This window comes from Pseudophryne corroboree, chromosome 6 (genome assembly GCF_028390025.1).
Source record: "Pseudophryne corroboree isolate aPseCor3 chromosome 6, aPseCor3.hap2, whole genome shotgun sequence".
NCBI lineage: Eukaryota > Metazoa > Chordata > Amphibia > Anura > Myobatrachidae > Pseudophryne > Pseudophryne corroboree.
In genome coordinates this window covers 241,447,878-241,472,185 of record NC_086449.1, presented here as the reverse complement: position 1 = coordinate 241,472,185, position 24,308 = coordinate 241,447,878, and the positions used below count along the sequence as shown (strand labels likewise).

General features: G+C 48.7%; 1 protein-coding gene across 5 annotated transcripts in view; it reads right to left on the bottom strand.

Moving 5' to 3' along the window:
• Positions 1 to 1,773: 1,773 nt before the first annotated feature.
• WDR93 (WD repeat domain 93) overlaps positions 1,774 to 24,308 on the bottom strand; it is a 145,877-nt gene continuing 123,342 nt past the window's right edge. For all 5 annotated transcript variants that reach the window (XM_063925801.1, XM_063925799.1, XM_063925800.1 and 2 more), the window contains 4 exons: positions 15,953 to 16,013; positions 15,477 to 15,633; positions 2,078 to 2,255; positions 1,774 to 1,974 (listed from right to left, as the gene is read on the bottom strand). In XM_063925801.1, coding sequence (XP_063781871.1) covers positions 1,872 to 1,974; positions 2,078 to 2,255; positions 15,477 to 15,633; positions 15,953 to 16,013 — 499 coding nt within the window. In that variant the 3' untranslated portion in view covers positions 1,774 to 1,871. The remainder of the gene's footprint in view (positions 1,975 to 2,077; positions 2,256 to 15,476; positions 15,634 to 15,952; positions 16,014 to 24,308) is intronic.

Genomic DNA, 24,308 nt, shown 5'->3' with positions numbered 1-24,308 from the left:
TCAGTGGACCGAACAATTGCGGCCCACTCTCGACATTCAGCCACTGCGTGACTCTACTAGATGGGCCAGGTGGTTGTGTCGCTTAGCTTAGTCATACAGCAACCTCGGTGCACCTTTTTTTCTTCTTTGCATCATGTGCTGTTAGGGGCCTTTTTTTTAATATCTGCCCTCCTGTCTGCCACTGCCTAGATGGGCCAATTGTATGTGTCGCTTGGCTTAGTCATACAACTACCTCATTGCAAATCTTTTTCTTCTTTGCATGATGTGCTGTTTGGGGTCTCTCTTTTTTTATCTCTGCCCTCCTGTCTGCCACTGCAGTGCCACGCCTAGATGGGCCAATTGTTTGTGTCACTTGGCTTAGTCATACAACTACCTCATTGCAATTCTTTTTCTTCTTTGCATGATGTGCTGTTTGGGGACTTTTTTTTTTAAATATCTGCCCTCCTGTCTGCCACTGCAGTGCCACTCCTAGATGGGCCAGGTGTTTGTGCCGCACACTTGTGTCGCTTAGCTTAGTCATCCAGCAACCTCGGTGCAACCTTTTGGCCTAAAACAATATTGTGAGGTGTGAGGTGTTCAGAATAGACTGGAAATGATTGTTATTGAGGTTAATAATACCGTAGGAGCAAAATTACCCCCAAATTCTGTGATTTGAGCTGTTTTTATGTTTTTTTCAAAAATCATCCACATCCAAAACCAAAACACGAAAGGGTGGTTTTGGCAAAACCAAGCTAAAACCAAAACACGAAAGTGGAATTAGAACCAGAACCAAAACACAAAACACGAAAAGTGCCAGCCGCACATCTCTAATTAGAACCAAAACACAAAACACGAAAAGTGCCAGCCGCACATCTCTAGCTGCAGATTTGGGGCTGCAATATCACTCACTAAGCCCCACACACTGCAGCATTATTCACATGGTGCTATTGTTTGGGGGCGGTGCCAGGAAGCGTCCAAGAAAACTAGGACATGTCAGCCATATTTCTGAGTGTGCTGAAGCCTGTGGCTGTGTCCTCAGATGCAGCCTCACTGGCCACAGCAGCGTGACTTCACATACTGAATAAGCAGATGTTTACGCAGTTGATGCAGCAGCAGATCAGACAAGCCTGCAGTGTCCATCTATTTACTTCCTACAGCTTTAGCATAATTTTGCACAGAAGCTGCATACAGCAGCCATCTCTGAATCAGCCCCATAAAGTAGTTAAACTGAGTTTTATGCTTTTATTACTTTATGAATTCTCCCCAGCTTTGATGAAGAGCAATAAAACTGCTTGAATGGAGATATTAATGGTGTTTAGCGCTTGTTGAAATATAGGGTAATGGGGGGTACTCACTGAGCGATATTCTAAGCAATCTGACTAGATTGCTTAGAATTTAAGCATGATCACTCTGTGTGTTCCCCCTACAGCGATAGCGATGCGCAGCCCCGCGCATTGCTATCGCTGGTGCTAGATTGGCCTGCCGTGCAGACCAATCTAGCGGGTCGCTCACTTCACCCGCTGGGTGAAATGAGCGCCCCCCAGTCTCCCCCCGCACGCACAACACACATCGCGCTGTGCTGAGCGGCTGGAGAGATGTGTGCTGAGCGGTTCGCTCAGCACACATCTCTCCCACATCGGCCCGTCTATATGGGCTTTTAGACTCTGAGACAAAGGGTTTCTAGTTACGTATGACATAGTGACAGATACAGTATTTCTAATATACAGCATCTCTGTGCTGTACAGCTTGTTTTACGATGTAACATCCACGAAGAACAAATCCTGCTACAACAAATTCTTGCACCTTTAAATATCTATTTTTTTATTTATTTTATTACAGAAAATATGAATAAAGTGTTAAACAAGAATCTATTTTCCCCCTCTTTTCTTCTTTCACCTGCACAGGATATCTCTCTGTGTTAGGTCAGAGGCTTGCTTCCTTAGAAGAGTCCATGATGCTGCTATCTGCTTTCTCCTCTCTGGAAAAGTTTGCAGTCTGGTGAAAGGAAAAGATGTCACACCGTAAACAGTTACTGTACATGTATGCTTATGGTAAGGTTTTCTTGTGGTATTTCTGTTTAATGGATTGAAAGTCTCACCTTGTCTGAAAGAGTGACTTGCACTTCTGTTCCCAGTGTAGGTTATGTGACAGAACAGCAGTCTGCTGTGCTTTCGTGACAGATTCCATTAGACACACACTGTCCAGAGTGAAGCTGAAGAGAGTGCAAGGGCCATTTTCTGTGGCCAACATCTCTCCCCGGGCCACCTTCTCATTCGCTGCAAGGCAAAATCAGATAAACATGAATAAACACCTTGTCACCAGTGAAGAACAGGATATGGATTTTTGATTAAGATCTATCTGTACCATTGTTACTATTTAATGGACAACAATACAATTAATTGAGTGGTGGGGGATGTATTCTGCCACTAGAGATGATTAAAGAGCTGTATCAGGGCAGATGTGGGGGGACGCTCATTTCACCCAGTGGGTGAAATGAGCGATGTGCTAGATTGAGCCTGCATGCAGGCCAATCTAGCACCAGCAATAGCAACGCACGGGGCCACGCATAGCTATCGCTGTGTGGGGTACACACGGACAGATCATGCTTAAAATCTAAGCAATCTGGTCAGATTGCTTAGATTATCGCTCCGTGAGTACCCCCCCTTTAGGCTGCATAGATTTGTGGGGCTGTGGAGGCATAAATACACACCCTGTGCAGGATGCCACAGGAACACAAAGAATTGTGCTTGAAATGTTCTATGTACAGTGCATCCGGAAAGTATTCACAGCACTTCACTTTTTCCACATTATGTTATCTTACAGCCTTATTCCAAAATGGAATAAATTCATTTATGATGGAGCTTGAGAAGTGCTGCAAAGAGGAATGGGCGAAACTGCCCAAAGAGTAGGTGTACCAAGCTTGTGGCATCATATTCAAATAGACTTGAGGCTGTAATTGCTGCCAAAGGTACATCAACAAAGTATTGAGCAAAGGCTGTGAATACTTATGTACATTTATTTTTAATAAATTTGCAAATTCACGTTGTCATTATGGGCAGGGCCGGACTGGCCATCTGGCACTTCTGGCACGTGCCAGAAGGGCCGATGAGCAGGTGGGTCGATCCGGTCCCTCAGAGAGCCGGGAAGGCCGCGCGCAGCGCAGCCTCTGGCTCTCTGGTTCAATCACCCCCCCACCGGTCTCCATGGAAATGGGGGCGTGCCGCGAGTCCACTACCCGCGGTGCACCCCCAGCAAGCGTCACCATGGTAATGGGGGCGTGCCACGAGTCCACGTACGTGCGCCCCCATGATGAGCGCACGCGCCTTCAGTGCAGGCGCGCTCACGAGTGCCTGGGCCGAATTAAAGCCCCAGTCCGTTGCTGATTATGGGGTATTGTGTGTACAATTTTGAGGGGAAAAAATTATTTATTCCATTTTGGAATAATACTTTTAACAAAATGTGGAAAAAGTGAAGCGCTGTGAATACTTTCTGGATGCACATGGACCAGACAGTCAACACCATCACACGTAACTGCCTGCTGTGATGCTAAGCCTCCCCTCTCAGTCAGTGGCGTAAGTTCGTCCTAGACGCCCGGAGGCAATATAAATACAGGTGCCCCCCTATATAGAGGCAAAAAAAATTTTTTATATATATATATATATATATATATATATATATATATATATATATATATATATATATATATATATATATATATATATACATATACATACATACACACACACACACACACACACACACACACACACACACACACACACCACACCAATATTGATCCTGCAGGCTATATATATATTTATATATATATATATATATATATATATATATATATATATATATATATCCTGCCATTCTTTGCAAGCATAATGGCGTATGCATGAAGAAATTTCCAAAGGACAGCTCTTGCGGTGAGAGCTATTCTTTGCCATGATACAGTAGAACTTCCCGGTGTATGATCCGGAGTCCTATCTGTGCATGCATGGGCTGATGCGCCCCACTGGGGGGTGCTGGGAGGGGTCCAATGGGAAATGTGATAGAGGCCCATCTAAAGATGGTGTTGCCCACCTCATCCAAGCCCTGGGGTCTAGGCTTGGTGGATAAGTAGTAAGCCGCCAAACCTATGAAAACTGCATTTTTGGAGGTTTGGCTGCATTTTTAACCTTGTGCTAATGATACATCCCAGCAGACCAGTGCCAGTTTAGGGTCCACATGGGCCTGGAGCTGAAAGTGAGTCTATTATGTGACCGATACTGCGGGAGGGGAGGCAATCATTTTGCTGGCTGTCGGGATTCCTAGCGGTCAGGATACCGACACCAGAATACCGTCTCACAGGTCTTATTCCCATTCGTGGGTGTCCACAACACCAATAGAGTGGGATGGGAACCACCGAGACCACTGAGTTGCGAGCGCAACAAGCAAGGGCCTTCATTGCGCATGCCCCTTGCCAGCATTCTGACGGACGGGATGCTGCTGTCAGGATGCTGACAGACGGCATCCCGTCTGTCGGTAAAACATATGTATTCCCTGCGGGAGGACAATTAATTATGGGAGGAAGATGGGGAGGGATGGTCGCGGGTGGGCAGAAGGACTTGGCAAATGGGGGGGGGGGGGCAGATGGAGTAACAGAGGTCTGGAGGACGGGATGAGGCAGAATGGGGGTCATAGTATATATGACAAAAATGCAGATTCATTAAACGGGCATTGAAACGTTGCACTACTTCAATTGGTGTCAGTGTGCAAATCATTGGAGTGCCGCACCACCTCTATTTTGCTAAACTACTTTGCTGTGAGGGCACCCAATGTATTAGTCTATTATGTGGCTGTGCCAGACCCCTACCTCTATCTATATATACAAACATACATACATACTGGCAGTGCACTTATACAGGGAGAAAGGGAGCATAGATGGATACCTTGTGTAGTGAAAGAAGGCTCTACTCTCCTCCCCAATTACCGGAGGCAGAGCGCAATTAGGAAGTGGAATACAAGGCAAGCGTGGTACCAGCTCTTAAACACCGCCTCGCACGTGTGTCCATCCATCCCGTCCCCCCCTTCCCCACAGCAGCGGGGCAACGGTAGCAGCAGCTCCTCTCCTACCTCCCACAGCAGGCGCGCACCAGCGTACTCTCCTGGGGTTTGCGCTGTGGTGGCGGCTTACAGGAATGAGTCAGTTCAGTGACGTAACTAGAAATTTTTCTCCCCCAAGCCAAAAAATTATTTGCCCCCCCCCTCCATAATTGGCAGTATAGAGTGTGTGGCTTCGTTGGGATGGGCGTGGCTTACCATAAAGGGGCGTGACATTGCAGGAAAAGACTGCGTTATACCCCAGTTTTCCAACCTGCACGCCCAGACGGGAAAGAAAAATAATCCTGATTCATGCCCCTTACATTATTTGTAATTTTTCCTCCTTATAGTAATGCTCAGTATACATTATGCCACATACTGCAGTGGCCCTTAGACATTATGCCACACACAATAATGCACATGACACAATATGCACACACCATAATGCCCACGACACATTATGCCACACACCGTAATGCCCCCGACACATTATGACAGGAATCGCAATGCCCGTTATACATTATGCTACACACTGCAATGCCCCTGATACATTATACCACACACCGTAATGCCTGTGACACATTATGACAGGAATCACAATGCCCATTATACATTATGCTACACACTGCAATGCCCTTGATACATTATAGCACATACAATGTCTTTGACACAGTATAACACACACCACAATGAGCCTGAGACATTATACCACATATCACAATGCCCGCGATATAGTATACCATACACCGTAATGCCCGACACATTATGACACACACCGCAATGTCCGTGATACATTATGCCACACACCGTAATGCCCATTACACATTAAGTTCTACAGTAAGGCTTCTAATTACTTTTAAATTACCTGCTCGGTTTCATGCTCTTGGTTCCATGCACGGTGCCAGGGGTTTTCATGCTCAGGGTGTCATGCTCGTTGCCAGGGGTTTCATGCGTTGGGTGTCATGTTCGTTGCCAGCGGTTTCATGCTCTTGGTTCCATGCACGGTGGCAGGGGTTTTCATGCTCAGGGTGTCATGCTCGTTGCCAGGGGTTTCATGCACTGGGTGTCATGCTCGTTGCCAGCGGTTCCATGCACGGTGCCAGGGGTTTTCATGCTCAGGGTGTCATGCTCGTTGCCAGGGGGTTCATGCACTGGGTGTCATGCTCGTTGCTAGGGGGTAGTGCTTGTTGCTAGGGCCGTGCTCCCAGTGCCACATATGCCCCCAGTGCCAGATATTCCCCCACAGTGTCAGGTATATGCCTCCAGTGCCAGGTACATGCCCCCAGTGCCAAATATACCCCCCCAGTGCCACATATACCCCCTCAGTGCCTGCTCCCCCCAGTGCCAAATATTCCACCACAGTGCCACATATGCCCCCTCAGTGCCTACTCCCCCACAGTGCCAGCTATATGCCCCCAGTGCCAGCTATTCCTCCACAGTGCCAGGCATATGCCCCCAGTGCCAGATATTCCCCCACAGGGCCAGGTATATGCCCCCAGTGCCAGATCTTCCCCCACAGTGCCAGGTATATGCCCCCAGTGCCAAATATATCCCTCTCCCCAGTGCCAGGTATATGCCCCCCGCCCCAGTGCCAGGTATATGCCCCCCAGTGCCAGGTATATGCCCCCCAGTGCCAGGTATATGCCCCCCAGTGCCAGGTCTTCCCCCACAGGGCCAGGTATATGCCCCCCACTGCCAGGTGTATGCCCCCCAGTGCCAGGTCTTCACCCCCAGTGCCAGGTATATGCCCCCCAGTGCCAGGTATATGCCCCCCAGTGCCAGGTATATGCTCCCCAGTGCCAGGTATATGCCCCCCAGTGCCAGGTATATGCCCCCCAGTGCCAGGTCTTCCCCCACAGGGCCAGGTATATGCCCCCCAGTGCCAGGTATATGCCCCCCAGTGCCAGGTCTTCCCCCACAGGGCCAGGTATATGCCCCCCAGTGCCAGGTCTTCCCCCACAGTGCCATGTATATGCCCCCCAGTGCCATGTATATGCCCCCCAGTGCCAGGTATATGCCCCCCAGTGCCAGGTATATGCCCCCCAGTGCCAGGAATATGCCCCCCAGTGCCAGGTCTCCCCCCCCCCTCGTGCCAGGTATATGCCCCCCAGTGCCAGGTATATGCCCCCCAGTGCCAGGTCTTCCCCACAGTGCCATGTATATGCCCCCCAGTGCCAGGTATATGCCCCCCAGTGCCAGGTATATGCCCCCCAGTGACAGGTCTTCCCCCACAGTGCCATGTATATGCCCCCCAGTGCCAGGTATATGCCCCCCAGTGCCAGGTCTCCCCCCCCCCCCTCGTGCCAGGTATATGCCACCCAGTGCCTGCCCCCCCCCCCTTGTGTTGGAGGGACACGGTCGGAGCGCATAGAGCGTCTCTCCTGTGTCCCTCCCTGGCTCTCTCCCCCGGCCGGTCTAATACAGGAAGTGCCGGTTCGTGAGCCAATCAGAGCTCACGAACGGCACTTCCTCTATTAGACCGCCGGGGGAGAGAGCCAGGGAGGGACACAGGAGAGACGCTCTATGCGCTCCGACCGTGTCCCTCCAACACAAGGGGGGGGGGGACTGCAGATTGACATGCGGGCGCTCGTCCGCATGTCAATCTGTGTAAAGTCAGCGGGCGCTGCGAGGCGCCCTCTGCAGGTCAGGAGCCCGGCGGCAGCCGACTCCGCTGCCTCCGGGACTTCCGCCCCTGCTCTCAGTATTTATTTTCTTCTGTTTACTGGTACTTATAAACCTTTGAAATAGCATAAGTGGAGGTGTTGCCCTAGCAACCAATCAGATTCTAGCTATCACTTATATAGCACTCTCTATACAATGATAGTCAGAACACATCTACTGTACTTGTAGTCTTTAGAAAGTTTGATATATCTCCACTCTTTTTCTTGTAGAACTTGTGTATCTTAAAGCTCATGTTGCACATAACCGATACTAATAACACACATCTATCCACCACATTTATAAATGGACACACGGACACATCAGCACCTGCTTTTCTAGTACGGACTCGAGGCATCAGACTGCTACCAGCAGTAACCACCTTTGTCTAATGTCTTAAACATTATATATTATAGAAATGATAGCTTCAATTAACCCAAAAAATGCATATACTCTAGTCACCCTTATTCAGAATTATTTGTATCACATGATGTTCTGATTCAGGTCCGGAAACAAGTGTGGCTACAGGCGCAAAGTACCGATGTTTAGTACTTTGTGCATGCGCCAGACCTGTACTGTGCATGTGCAGTACGGGTCCTGTGTCATCGGGCCCAGTGCGACTGCAGACCTCAAGTGATTGACAGTCTGCAGCCGTTTTGTGGCGAGGAGGGGGCAGTGATGGCCATTTTTTCACAAAACTGAGTTTTGTGGGACTGCCAAGGCCAGGGTCCCTGTCTTCCGATGGAGATTTCCCGTCCCTGGACGGAGCACTGGATCACACATGCATGCAGGAAGCGAACCCCACCTGCTGCATTTCCATGTAAGCAGCAAGGATGCTCACTTTACTCACATCTGAATCAGGCCCTTGATTTGCTACTCATCACCATCATCAGTGCACAACTGCACCAGCCCTGTACTAAGTGTGATAAGCATGGAAACATGTGTGTACACTTATGTCCAACTCTGCATGGCCCACACTGACACACCCTCCTGCAGGATAAGCCCCACAGCAGCCAAGACACGCCTCTGTAGTCACAAGTATAGATGCAACAGATATGTGTATGACTCTGCATCACCCTCATCACCCGTACCTGTTTGTGCACAGGTCTAGAGCATTCTCAGTGCAAATACACATGATGGGCCTGACTCAGAGATGTAAGCAAATGCATCCGCAGCTGTGGCTGGGTATACAGTGGCTGTATGACAATATGCAAATGTCACAGCTGTGCTAATTCCAGTGGTACGTACAAAGACACGGCATCCATGCCAGATCTGTTGCTTCTGGAAGTTCTTAGCAGCCCCATGGCCGCACAGCATGGCAGCAGGAAGTAAGGAGCCGGAGACAATGCAGCTGCGATCAGGATCGCAGTCACAGCCTCAAACACACCCAAAATGGCCGCGTCACTCCTGTGCTCTTGCCGGACCTCCCTTGTTATCTGCCCCAAATGGTCCCTGGCTGTCACTATGCAACTAAATCCTCTCTGTGACCGCCGTCACGAGACCATCGCAGCACATGCACAGTGCAACTCAGACGCAGGTACTGTGCGATTTTGGCTAAGCGTCAATCTTGACTATCTCTTCTATAGAGATAGTCAAGACTGACTTGCCTGCACAGTCTATTTTTTCTGCCGATGCCGACCGCGCGGGGCCGCGCATCGGCATCGGATCGGGATCGCAAGGTGACTGTCACCTTGCGATCTGCACTATCTTTTCTTCCGATTCTGACTATATAGTCAGAATCGGAAGAAAAGATCTGACCGTGTGTACACACCTTTACGCCGCACATCGCATGCATTGCTTGCAATTAAATCGGCCATTAAAATAAGAATTTACTCACCGGTAATTCTATTTCTCGTAGTCCGTAGTGGATGCTGGGGACTCCGTCAGGACCATGGGGAATAGCGGCTCCGCAGGAGACAGGGCACAAAATTTAAAAGTTTGACCACGAAGGTGGTGTGTACTGGCTCCTCCCCCTATGACCCTCCTCCAAGCCTCAGTTAGGATACTGTGCCCGGACGAGCGTACACAATAAGGAAGGATTTTGAATCCCGGGTAAGACTCATACCAGCCACACCAATCACACCGTACAACTTGTGATCTGAACCCAGTTAACAGTATGATAACGTAGGAGCCTCTGAAAAGATGGCTCACAACAATAAACAACCCGATTTTTTTGTAACAATAACTATGTACAAGTATTGCAGACAATCCGCACTTGGGATGGGCGCCCAGCATCCACTACGGACTACGAGAAATAGAATTACCGGTGAGTAAATTCTTATTTTCTCTGACGTCCTAGTGGATGCTGGGGACTCCGTCAGGACCATGGGGATTATACCAAAGCTCCCAAACGGGCGGGAGAGTGCGGATGATTCTGCAGCACCGAATGAGAGAACTCCAGGTCCTCCTTAGCCAGGGTATCAAATTTGTAGAATTTTACAAACGTGTTCTCCCCTGACCACGTAGCTGCTCGGCAGAGTTGTAATGCCGAGACCCCTCGGGCAGCCGCCCAAGATGAGCCCACCTTCCTTGTGGAGTGGGCATTGACAGATTTAGGCTGTGGCAGGCCTGCCACAGAATGTGCCAGTTGAATTGTGCTACAAATCCAACGAGCAATCGTCTGCTTAGAAGCAGGAGCACCCAGCTTGTTGGGTGCATACAGTATAAACAGCGAGTCAGATTTTCTGACTCCAGCCGTCCTTGAAATATATATTTTCAATGCTCTGACAACGTCCAGCAACTTGGAATCCTCCAAATCGCTAGTAGCCGCAGGCACCACAATAGGCTGGTTCAGGTGAAACGCTGATACCACCTTAGGCAGAAAATGAGGACGCGTCCTCAATTCTGCCCTGTCCGAATGGAAAATCAGATATGGGCTTTTATACGATAAAGCCGCCAATTCCGACACTCTCCTGGCTGAAGCCAGGGCCAGTAGCATGGTTACTTTCCATGTAAGATATTTCAAATCTACCGATTTGAGTGGCTCAAACCAATGGGATTTGAGAAAATCCAAAACTACATTGAGATCCCACGGTGCCACTGGGGGCACAACCGGGGGCTGTATATGTAGTACTCCTTTTACAAAAGTCTGGACTTCAGGAACTGAAGCCAATTCTTTCTGGAAGAAAATCGACAGGGCCGAAATTTGAACCTTAATGGACCCTAATTTGAGGCCCATAGATAATCCTGTTTGCAGGAAATGTAGGAATCGACCCAGTTGAAATTCCTCTGTCGGGGCCCTCCTGGCCTCACACCACGCAACATATTTTCTCCAAATGCGGTGATAATGTTGTGCAGTCACCTCCTTCCTGGCTTTGACCAGGGTAGGGATGACCTCTTCCGGAATGCCTTTTTCCCTTAGGATCCGGCGTTCAACCGCCATGCCGTCAAACGCAGCCGCGGTAAGTCTTGGAATAGACACGGTCCCTGCTGAAGCAGATCCCTTCTTAGAGGTAAAGGCCACGGATCTTCCGTGAGCATCTCCTGAAGTTCCGGGTACCAAGTCCTTCTTGGCCAGTCCGGAGCCACTAGTATCGTTCTTACTCCCCTTTGCCGTATAATTCTCAGTACCTTGGGTATGAGAGGCAGAGGAGGAAACACATACACTGACTGGTACACCCATGGTGTTACCAGAGCGTCCACAGCTATTGCCTGAGGGTCTCTTGACCTGGCGCAATACCTGTCCAGTTTTTTGTTGAGGCGGGACGCCATCATGTCCACCATTGGTCTTTCCCAATGGACTACAATCATGTGGAAGACTTCTGGATGAAGTCCCCACTCTCCCGGGTGAAGATCGTGTCTGCTGAGGAAGTCTGCTTCCCAGTTGTCCACTCCCGGGATGAACACTGCTGACAGTGCTATCACATGATTTTCCGCCCAGCGAAGAATCCTTGCAGCCTCTGCCATTGCCATCCTGCTTCTTGTGCCGCCCTGTCTGTTTACGTGGGCGACTGCCGTGATGTTGTCCGACTGGATCAACACCGGCTGACCCTGAAGCAGAGGGTTTGCCAGGCTTAGAGCATTGTAGATTGCTCTTAGTTCCAGTATATTTATGTGAAGAGACGTTTCCAGGCTTGACCACACGCCCTGGAAGTTTCTTCCTTGTGTGACCGCTCCCCAGCCTCTCAGGCTGGCATCCGTGGTCACTAGGACCCAGTTCTGTATGCCGAATCTGCGGCCCTCTAACAGATGAGCACTCTGCAACCACCATAGCAGAGAGACCCTTTTTTCCAGGACTCTTGTGCATTGATGCACAGACACTGTCCCTGGTTTTAGGAGGTTCCTGACGAGTTCGGATAACTCCCTGGCTTTCTCCTCCGGAAGAAATACCTTTTTCTGAACAGTGTCCAGAATCATCCCTAGGAACAGCAGACGTGTCGTCGGGATCAGTTGGGATTTTGGAAAATTCAGAATCCACCCGTGCTGTTGGAGCACTACTTGAGTTAGTGCTACTCCGACCTCCAGCTGTTCTCTGGATCTTGCCCTTATCAGGAGATCGTCCAAGTAAGGGATAATTAATACGCCTTCTCTTCGAAGAAGGATCATCATTTCGGCCATTACCTTGGTAAAGACCCTGGGTGCCGTGGACAATCCAAACGGCAGCGTCTGAAACTGATAATGACAGTTTTGTACCACGAACCTGAGGTACCCTTGGTGTGAAGGGCAAATTGGGACATGAAGGTAAGCATCCTTGATGTCCAAGGACACCATAAAATCCCCTTCTTCCAGATTCGCTATCACTGCTCTGAGTGACTCCATCTTGAACTTGAATTTTTGTATGTACAGGTTCAGAGATTTCAGATTTAGAATAGGTCTTACCGAGCCGTCCGGCTTCGGTACCACAAATAGCGTGGAGTAATACCCCTTTCCCTGTTGTAGAAGGGGTACCTTGATTATCACCTGCTGAGAATACAGCTTGTGAATGGCTTCCAATACCGTCGCCCTGTCTGAGGGAGACGTTGGCAAAGCAGATTTTAGGAACCGGCGAGGGGGAGACTTCTCGAATTCCAACCTGTAACCCTGAGATACTACCTGCAGGATCCAGGGGTCCACCTGCGAGTGAGCCCACTGTGCGCTGAAATTCTTGAGGCGACCCCCCACCGCCCCTGAGTCCGCTTGTAAGGTCCCAGCGTCATGCTGAGGCCTTTGCAGAAGCCGGGGAGGACTTCTGCTCCTGGGAAGGGGCTGCTTGCTGCAGTCTCTTACCCTTTCCTTTGCCTCGGGGCAAATATGAATGTCCTTTTGCTCGCTTGTTCTTATAGGAACGAAAGGACTGCGGCTGAAAAGACTACGTCTTTTTCTGCTGGGAGGGGACTTGAGGTAAAAAGGTGGACTTCCCGGCTGTTGCCGTGGCTACCAAATCCGATAGACCGACCCCAAATAATTCCTCCCCTTTATACGGCAATACTTCCATATGCCGTTTGGAATCCGCATCGCCTGACCACTGTCGTGTCCATAGACTTCTTCTGGCAGATATGGACATCGCACTTACTCTTGATGCCAGAGTGCAGATATCCCTCTGTGCATCTCGCATATAAAGGAATGCATCCTTTAATTGCTCTATAGTCAATAAAATACTGTCCCTATCCAGGGTATCAATATTTTCAGTCAGGGAATCCGACCAAGCCACCCCAGCACTGCACATCCAGGCTGAGGCGATTGCTGGTCGCAGTATAACACCAGTATGTGTGTATATACTTTTTAGAGTATTTTCCAGCCTCCTATCAGCTGGATCCTTGAGGGCGGCCGTATCAGGAGACGGTAACGCCACTTGTTTGGATAAACGTGTGAGCGCCTTGTCCACCCTAGGGGGTGTTTCCCAGCGCGCCCTAACCTCTGGCGGGAAAGGGTATAACGCCAATAACTTCTTTGAAATTAGCAGTTTTTTATCAGGGGTAACCCACGCTTCATCACACACGTCATTCAATTCCTCTGATTCAGGAAAAACTACAGGTAGTTTTTTCAGACCCCACATAATACCCCTTTTTGTGGTACTTGCAGTATCAGAGATATGCAAAGCCTCCTTTATTGCCGTGATCATATAACGTGTGGCCCTACTGGAAAATACGTTAGTTTCTTCACCGTCGACACTAGATTCGGTGTCCGTGTCTGGGTCTGTGTCGACCGACTGAGGCAAAGGGCGTTTTACAGCCCCTGACGGTGTTTGAGACGCCTGTACAGGTACTAACTGGTTTGCCGGTCGTCTCATGTCGTCAACCGACTTTTGCAGCGTGCTGACATTATCACGTAATTCCATAAACAAAGCCATCCATTCCGGTGTCGACTCCCTAGGGGGTGACATCACCATTACCGGCAATTGCTCCGCCTCCACACCAACATCGTCCTCATACATGTCGACACACACGTACCGACACACAGCAGACACACAGGGAATGCTCTGATAGAAGACAGGACCCCACTAGCCCTTTGGGGAGACAGAGGGAGAGTTTGCCAGCACACACCAAAGCGCTATAATTATATAGGAACAACCTTATATAAGTGTTGTTTCCTTATAGCTGCTTAAATATATATAATATCGCCAAAAAATGCCCCCCCTCTCTGTTTTTTACCCTGTTTCTGTAGTGCAGTGCAGGGGAGAGCCTGGGAGCCTTCCTAGCAGCGGAGCTGTGTAGGAAAATGGCGCTGTGTGCTGAGGAGATAGGCCCCGCCCCCTATTCCGGCGGGCTCTTCTCCCGGTTTTTCTGAGACCTGGCAGGGGTGAAATACATCCATATAGCCTCATGGACTATATGTGATGTATTCTTTTTAGCCAGAAAGGTATTAACATTGCTGCCCAGGGCACCCCCCCCAGCGCCCTGCACCCTCAGTGACCGCCGGTGTGAAGTGTGCCTGAGCGCAATGGCGCACAGCTGCAGTGCTGTGCGCTACCTCATGAAGACTGAAAAGCCTTCAGCCGCCGGTTTCTGGACCACTTCTTACTTCGGCATCTGCAAGGGGGTCGGCGGCGCGGCTCCGGTGACCCATCCAGGCTGTACCTGTGATCGTCCCTCTGGAGCTAGTGTCCAGTAGCCTAAGAAGCAAATCCATCCTGCACGCAGGTGAGTTCACTTCTTCTCCCCTAGGTCCCTCGTTGCAGTGAGCCTGTTGCCAGCAGGACTCACTGAAAATAATAAAACTATCAAAACTTTTACTCTAAGCAGCTCTTTATGAGAGCCACCTAGATTGCACCCTGCTCGGACGGGCACAAAAACCTAACTGAGGCTTGGAGGAGGGTCATAGGGGGAGGAGCCAGTACACACCACCTAGTGGTCAAACTTTTAAATTTTGTGCCCTGTCTCCTGCGGAGCCGCTATTCCCCATGGTCCTGACGGAGTCCCCAGCATCCACTAGGACGTCAGAGAAATGTAATTATAGAGACTTTCCTTATTATTACTGTTGTTGATGATCTGTAAGGTGTCACAGTGCTCTGCAGCCCAGCACCGGACAGTCGGCTAACAAGGCATGTATAAAACAGGGAGATATAAAGTGGACAACAAAACAAAAAGGTAAGCACATAAGGGTAACATGACATAACAAAACAGTTTACAGTGAATAGAATAATGCTTGCCATGAGAGCAATAAGAACAGTATTGCTACAACACCTCTGCACAAGATCTGTATGGAAAATACACATGGACATCTATTTCTTAATGCATACAAATAGAATTAAATTGTTGAGGTTTCCTATATTACTGTATGTCAATTTTATTATTTATCCATGTTAGAGATATAATGTGAGGAATATAATTACCCACCTTTAAGAAAAAGACAAAGGTTCTCTGAATCAAGGGCATAAACTGGCTGCCAGGGAAACGCCAATTTATAGGACAATGGCAGCCCAAATTGGCAAACTTTCTGATTCAACACAACATCCAAGAGCTCAACGATACCACTGCGGTAGAATAAAAGCACCTATAAAACAATTAGCAAAATAGTAATGTTATAATATCTAGTCATAAATTGCAATTACAGGTGCCCCCAAAAATCATACAGCTATGAACATGTATAAATATTTCTATTACACAAACACAGAATATACATGATGACACAATTCATGAACGCACACCGGTACATGGGATTCAGGGAAATGTGGAAGCAGATATGGCTATGGAGTACAGGTAAATATGGAAGGACACAAAGACAGTGGATACAGATAACAAGTAAGCCCATCTGGACATGGGAGAGAGACATAGTAGAGCACACGCAGAAGACAAGTGTTAGTATAACTCACGCCATTGGGAAGTGAGCTGACTGGTACAACTGCACTGATCTGTTCATCTGGGGTACCAGGGCTGTACGGAAAACATGTAAATAATAAAGAGAGTGGTATATAAACATATCACTGGCTATGACCCATTATACATTCAGCAAAATCTCCAATATGCATATCCCCGATTACCAGGAGCAATTTATGAGAGGAGGGGGCCTGTCTGTAGGCTCTGTGCGGGCCCCCTCCTCTGTAGAGCAGTAGACTATAGCAAAGTGCCACACAGTGTCGCTATGTGCCCCTTTGTACCCAGGGGCCAGTGTGTACCCATTATAGACACGCCAATGCTGACTATTGATGTTACTGTTGAGCACTGAGTTTACTCTGACCCTACTCATAGAACTAATATGTATGTAAAAAAAACCTTTATTATGGTGCATATTAAAACTTGATGAATGGTATTAAGCTGCAGCAGCCTAATGTTTGCCTGTGGACGCTCACTAAAATGATCAGTAAATAAAGTACAATATATCCAAATAGAGCACTATGCTCAAGACAAACTAGAGATGTTGGCAGTGGTAGATGTAACAATCAAGACACATGTATTAAAATAAATATAGCATTTAATTACTATCAATATATATATATATATATATATATATATATACATATACACACACACACACACACACACACACACACACACACACACACGCACATTTACTCCTGTCATCTGGCACTCCAATGTTAGCACCAACCTTAACTTGCCGGGGTGCACTCCTTGGAGCTGGCAGACTCCATCCAAAGACATAAACAACAGGGGTGGCATTCCTGGACTCATTGCTCAGTGAAACAAAATGTGCTTTAATTCAACATTTCGGGGCACGTTTCCCCTTCATCAGGACACACACACAAAAAAAAAATTAGAATTTACTCACCGGTAATTCTATTTCTCGTAGTCCGTAGTGGATGCTGGGAACTCCGTAAGGACCATGGGGAATAGACGGGCTCCGCAGGAGACTGGGCACTCTAAAAGAAAGATTAGGTACTATCTGGTGTGCACTGGCTCCTCCCTCTATGCCCCTCCTCCAGACCTCAGTTAGGGAAACTGTGCCCGGAAGAGCTGACACAACAAGGAAAGGATTTGGAATCCAGGGTAAGACTCATACCAGCAACACCAATCACACTGTACAACTTGTGATAACCATACCCAGTTAACAGTATGAATAACAACTGAGCCTCATTTTACGGATGGCTCATAACAATAACCCTTTAGTTAAGCAATAACTATATACATGTATTGCAGAGAGTCCGCACTTGGGACGGGCGCCCAGCATCCACTACGGACTACGAGAAATAGAATTACCGGTGAGTAAATTCTTATTTTCTCTGACGTCCTAGTGGATGCTGGGAACTCTGTAAGGACCATGGGGATTATACCAAAGCTCCCAAACGGGCGGGAGAGTGCGGATGACTCTGCAGCACCGCATGAGCAAACTCAAGGTCCTCCTCAGCCAGGGTATCAAACTTGTAGAACTTAGCAAACTTGTTTGACCCCGACCAAGCAGCAGCTCGGCAAAGCTGTAAAGCCGAGACCCCTCGGGCAGCCGCCCAAGAAGAGCCCACCTTCCTTGTGGAATGGGCTTTCACCGATTTTGGATGCGGCAATCCAGCCGCAGAGTGAACCCGCTGAATCGTGCTATAGATCCAGCGAGCAATAGTCTGCTTCGAAGCAGGATCGCCAACCTTGTTGGCTGCATACAGAATAAACAGCGAGTCAGACTTTCTGACTCCCGCCGTTCTGGAAACATACATTTTCAAAGCCCGGACTACGTCCAGCAACTTGGAATCCTCCAAGTCCCTAGTAACCGCAGGCACCACAATAGGCTGGTTCAAATGAAACTATGATACCACCCTAGGGAGAAATTGGGACGAGTCCTCAATTCTGCCCTGTCCATATGGAAGATCAGATAAGGGCTTTTACATGACAAAACCGCCAAATCTGACACACGCCTAGCCGAAGCTAAGGCCAATAGCATGACCACTTTCCACGTGAGATATTTTAGCTCCACGGTCTTAAGTGGCTCAAACCAGTGGGATTTCAGGAAATCCAACACAACGTTAAGATCCCAAGGTGCCACAGGTGGCACAAAAGGAGGCGGAATATGCAGCACCCCCGGAACAACGTCTGAACTTCAGGCAGTGAAGCCAGTTCTTTTTGAGAGAAAAATGGATAGGGCCGAAATCTTGACCTTTATGGATCCTAATTTTAGGCCCATAGTCACTCCTGACTGTAGGAAGTGCAGGAATCGACCCCTCTGGAATTCCTCTGTAGGGCCTTCCCGGCCTCACACCAAGCAACCTATTTTCGCTATATACAGTGAAAAAGTCTTGCTGTCACGTCTTTCCTAGCCTTTATCAGTGTAGGAATAACTGCATCCGGAATGCCCTTTTCCGCTATGATCCGGCGTTCAACCGCCATGCCGTCAAATGCAGCCGCGGTAAGTCTTGGAACAGACAGGGCCCCTGTTGCAACATGTCCTGTCTGAGAGGCAGAAGCCCAGAGTCCTCTGAGAGCATTTCTTGCAGCTCCGGGTACCGAGTCCTTCTTGGCTCATTCGGAGCAAAGAATATTGTTCTCACTCCTCCTTTTATTACAATTCTCAGCCCTTGGGTATGAGAGGAAGAGGAGGGAATACATAGACCGACTGGAACACCCACGGTGTTACTAGTGCGACCACAGCTATCACCTGAGGGTCCCTTGACCCGGCCTAAAACATTTTTTAACTTTTTATTGAGGTGGGACGCCATCTAGTCCACCTGAGGCAGTTCCCATCAATTTGCAAACTGCGTGAAGACTTCCTGATGAAGTCCCCACTTTCCCGGGTGGAGGTCGTGCCTGCTGAGGAAGTCTGCTTCCCAGTTGTCCACTCCCGGAATGAACACTGCTGACAGTGCGCCCACCTGACTCTCCGCCCAGCGAAGAACTCTGGTGGCCTCCACCCTCGCCACCCTGCTCCTTGTGCCGCCCCGGTGGTCTACATGAACCCCTGCGGTCTGACTGGATCCGAACCGGTTGGTCGCGAAGCAGGATCTCCGCTTGACTTAGGGCGTTGTATATGGCCCTTAGTTCCAGGATATTGATGTGAAGGCAAGTTTGTTGACTTGACCACAGACCTTGGAAATTTCTTCCCTGTGTTACTGCCCCCCACCCTCGGAGGCTTGCATCCGTGGTCACCAGGATCCAGTCCTGAATGCCGAATCTGCGACCCTCGAGAAGGTGAGCACTCTGCAGCCACCACAGGAGAGACACCCTGGCCCTGGGTGATAGGGTGATTAACTGATGCATCTGAAGAGGTGATCCGGACCATAAAGCACGGGGAGAATATATAAACTCTACACGGTTAGGGTCATGGTGGGAATCAAACCCATGACCTCAGTGCTGTGGGGCAGTAATGCTAACCATTACACCATCCGTACTGCCATCTTGTCCAGTAAGTCCCATTGGAAGGTCCTCGCATGGAACCTGCCTAAGGGGATGGCCTCGTATAATGCCACCATCCTTCCCAGGACTCGAGTGCAGTGATGCACTGACACCTGTTTTGGTTTTAATAGATTCCTGACCAGTGTCATGAGCTCCTGAGCTCTCTCTATCGGGAGATAAACCCTTTTCTGGTCTGTGTCTAGGATCATGCCTAGGAAAGGCAGATGAGCTGTAGGAACCAACTGCGACTTTGGAATATATAGAATCCAGCCATGTTGCCGTTACACTTCCAGAGAAAGTGATACGCTGTTCAGCAACTGCTCTCTTGATCTCGCTTGTATGAGGAGATCGCCCAAGTACGTGATAATAGTGACACCTTGCTTCCGCAGGAGCACAATCATATCCGCCATTACCTTGGTTATGACAACCCTGTACCGCAATTCTGAGGTACGCCTAATAAGGTGGATAAATGGGGACATGAAGGTATGCATCCCTTATGACCCGATTCACAATAAAATCTCCCTCTTTTTAGGCTTGCCCTGACCGCTCTTAGCGATTCCATCTTGAACTTGACCTTCTCAGGTATATGTTCAGGGATTTTTAATTCAATATGGGTCTGACCGAACCGTCTGGTTTCGGGATTACAACATGGTCGAATAATAACACCCTCTTGTTGAAGGAGGGGACCCTTGACCACCAGCTGTTAAAGATACAATTTGTGAATTGCAGTTAACACTGGCTCCCTCTCTTAGGGGGAAGCCCGCAGGGCCGTCGGTGAGGGGGCATCTTCTCACAGTCCAGCTTGTATCCCTGAGACACAATATCTATTGCCCAGGGACCTAACAGGGAGTGAACCCACTTGTGGCTGAACTTACGAAGTCGTGTCCCCACCGGGCCTAGCTCCGCCTGTGGAGCCCCAGCGGCATAGGTGGATTTTTGTAGGGGCCGGGGAGGACTTCTGTTCCTGGGAACTAGCTGTGTTGATCCCGGCTCTGACAAGAAAGGACGCACCTCAGACTTTCTTGTTTCTTTGGCCCTCATTCCGAGTCGTTCGCTCTGTAATTTTCTTCGCATCGCAGCGTTTTTCTGCTTAGTACGCATGCGCAATGTTCGCACTGCGACTGCGCCAAGTAATTTTGCTATGAAGATAGTTTTTTTACTCACGGCTTTTTCTTCGCTCCGGCGAACGTAATGTGATTGACAGGAAATGGGTGTTACTGGGCGGAAACACTGCGTTTTATGGGCGTGTGGATGAAAACGCTACCGTTTCCGGAAAAAACGCAGGAGTGGCTGGAGAAACGGAGGAGTGTCTGGGCGAACGCTGGGTGTGTTTGTGACGTCAAACAAGGAACGACAAGCACTGAACTGATCGCAGATGCCGAGTAAGTCTGAAGCTACTCTGAAACTGCTAAGTAGTTTGTAATCGCAATATTGCGAATACATAGTTCGCAATTTTAAGAAGCTAAGATTCACTCCCAGTAGGCGGCGGCTTAGCGTGTGTAACTCTGCTAAAATCGCCTTGCGAGCGAACAACTCGGAATGAGGGCCCTTATTCGAAAGGCTGCATTTAATAATGTCGTGCTTTCTTAGGCTGTGCAGGAATATAAGGCAAACTAGCAGAATTACCAGCTATAGCTGTGGAGACCAGGCCCGAGAACCCTTCTCCACACAATCCTCAGCCTTCCATATGCCTCTTAAGTCGGCATCATCTGTCCAATGCATATTCTACAGGACACGTCAAACAGAGATCGACATAGCTTTGACTCTAGGACCCAGTATACTCATGTCTCTTTGGGCATGCTTTATAACTATATATCTATCACTTAAGACAGCATCTTTAATATATTTACTAGGGTCTCAATCTCTGCTGATAAGGTACCTGTCCACGCTGCCACAGCGCTATAAACCCCTGCCGACACAATCGCCGGTCTGGGTAGTATACTAGAATGTGCATGCTATCTGCAGGATCCCTGAGAATAGCAAGTGCTACCGTCTGTGCAAACAGGACACCCTAGGGGAAGATTCTCAACACATCCTGGCCCTAGTGGGGAAAGGATACAGCCTGAGAATTCTCTTGTGGGAAGCTGCCGTCTCTTGTCTGGAGATTCCCGCTCTTTTTCCTCATGAGAGGAGGGAAATTTACCTCAGCATTCTTCCCCTTAAACATGTGTACTCTCGTGTCAGGGACAGATGAGTCATCAGTGATATGCAAATCATCTTTTATTTCAATAATCATATATTGAATACTTTCTAGCCATCTTGGCTGTAACTTTGCATTATCGTAGTCGACAGTGGAGTTAAACTCCATGTCGATACCAGTGTTTGTTATTTGGATAGTGAGCATTGTGAGACTCTGAAGGTCTCTGTGACATAGGGACAGACATAGGTAGATTTCCTGTCTGTTCCCTAACCATTTGTGCAATAAATTCACCTTAGCACTTACACATATCCAAACAGGTGTCGGCGTTGTCGACGGAGACACCCTCTCACACACATATCCGCTCTATCACCTCCTTAGAGGAGCCTTTTACCTCAGACATGTCGACACACGCGTACCGACACACCACACACACAGGGGATGCTCTATTTGAGGACAGTTCCCCCACAAGGCCCTTTGGAGAGACAGAGAGAGAGTATGCCAGCACACACCCCAGAGCTATATAACCCAGGGATTACACTACAACTCAGTGTTTACCCAGTAGCTGCTGTATATACAATTTTTGCGCCTAAATTTGTGCCCCCCCTCTCTTTTCACCCTTTGTGTACCAGGATACTGCAGGGGAGAGCCTGGGGAGCTTCCTTCCAGCGGAGCTGTGAAGAGGAAAATGGCGCTGGTGTGCTGAGGAAGAAGGCCCCGCCCCCTCAGCGGCAGGCTTCTCCCGCGTTTTGTATAGCTTAATGGCGGCGGTTTTTACACATATACAGTTTTCCAGACTGTATTATGTATATTTAGTGCCAAAAGGTATTCTTATTGCTGCCCAGGGTGCCCCCCCCCAGCGCCCTGCACCCTACAGTGACCGGAGTGTGTGGTGTGCAGTGGCAGCAATGGCGCACAGCTGCAGTGCTGTGCGCTACCTTAATGAAGACCGGAGTCTTCTGCCGCCGATTTCATCCCCCCCCCCCCCTTATGGCTATGCAAGGGGGACGGCGGCGCGGCTCCGGGAACGGACGATCGAGGTCAGGCCCTGTGTTCGAACCCTCTGGAGCTAATGGTGTCCAGTAGCCTAAGAAGCACAAGCTAGCTGCACGCAGGTAGGTTTGCTTCTCTCCCCTCAGTCCCACGTAGCAGTGAGTCTGTTGCCAGCAGATCTCACTGAAAATAAAAAACCTAACAAATACTTTCTTTCTAGCAAGCTCAGGAGAGCCCACTAGGTGCATCAAGCTCTGGCCGGGCACAGATTCTAACTGAGGTCTGGAGGAGGGGCATAGAGGGAGGAGCCAGTGCACACCAGATAGTACCTAAACTTTCTTTAAGAGTGCCCAGTCTCCTGCAGAGCCCGTCTATTCCCCATGGTCCTTACGGAGTTCCCAGCATCCACTAGGACGTCAGAGAAAAAATAATAATAATTATGACGGGGAAAAGTATCCCGAAACGTTGAATTAAAGCACATTTTGTTTCACTGAGCAAAGAGTCCTGGAGTGCCACCTCTGTTGTTTATATATATATATATATATATATATATATATATATATAGAAACAAACAATGGAGCACTCACCAGTCTTTTCTTAATTAAGTATCAACAGAGTTTATTAACCAGACAGCACAACATGACTGTTCACTGCAGTCCAACATGAATTCACAGGTCCTCAAACGTTTTCGGTCATACACAGACCGTCATCAGGAGACACAAATTTCAATAGAGAGCTGTCCCATCATAATAGAAGCACCAGCAGCCTATCTGACCCTGCCTCACCGGCTCCTTATCTACCTACCATTCAACCAGCGGCGCCAAAATGACGTCACAATTTGGGCGGAGTCAGCCCACTTTAATTAAACCACAAAAGGGAAATGCCAACCATCATATATAGCCCACACCTGTATCACCAAAATGCACATACCATATGTCAGCGGTCCGTGCCCCCATGGAGGGCACAGCCGCCACTATCAATCTCCATGCACTGTAGCGTGTGCCGGCGGAGATGACGTCCCATAGCGGTTGCCAAGCAACCGCAATTGGGAACACCCAATATCCACCAGTGCCCAATCAGCGTCGCACTGTGCGCAAACGGAAATAACGTATCGGGACGGTTGCCAAGCAACCACCCGAGCGCTTCCATGCCCACTAGCGTGTGCGGGCGGAAGTGACGTCTCCATGCGGTTGCCAAGCAACCGCAATTGGAGACACCCAACGTCCACCGGCGCCCAGTCAGTGCCCCAATGTCTGCAGACGGAAGTGACGTATCGGGACGGTTGCCAAGCAACCACCCGAACGCTCATTCACAATAAAGCAGTACCTATTCTTTTTTGCTAATTCAAAGAATATACAATCATATAAAGGGCACACGTTCACCAATGTTACTGCTTAAACTAGAGGCCGATCACATAACAAAAGTAATACCATTATATGCAAAGGGTCAGATCAACGGGATACAGTCCTGGCAGACCTCATGTGTAAGCCAGGTTTTAAATAGTGAACAACACCAAATGGTTATTCAAACTATAACATGTAGGTAGTAGGAGCCAGTGAGGTACGGAAGACAGTACATCAGATGACAAATGACAAAGACAAAACACACATACACAGAAAAAATCACCTACATAAAAAAGCTTAAATATTATTACAGAGTGCATTGGTCCAGAGTGCATATATTAGAAGAAATGGATCCTTGCTTGGAACTGTTTTTTTTGGCCTGACACCCGTGGACATTAGTACACACATATGTATATTTTTTTA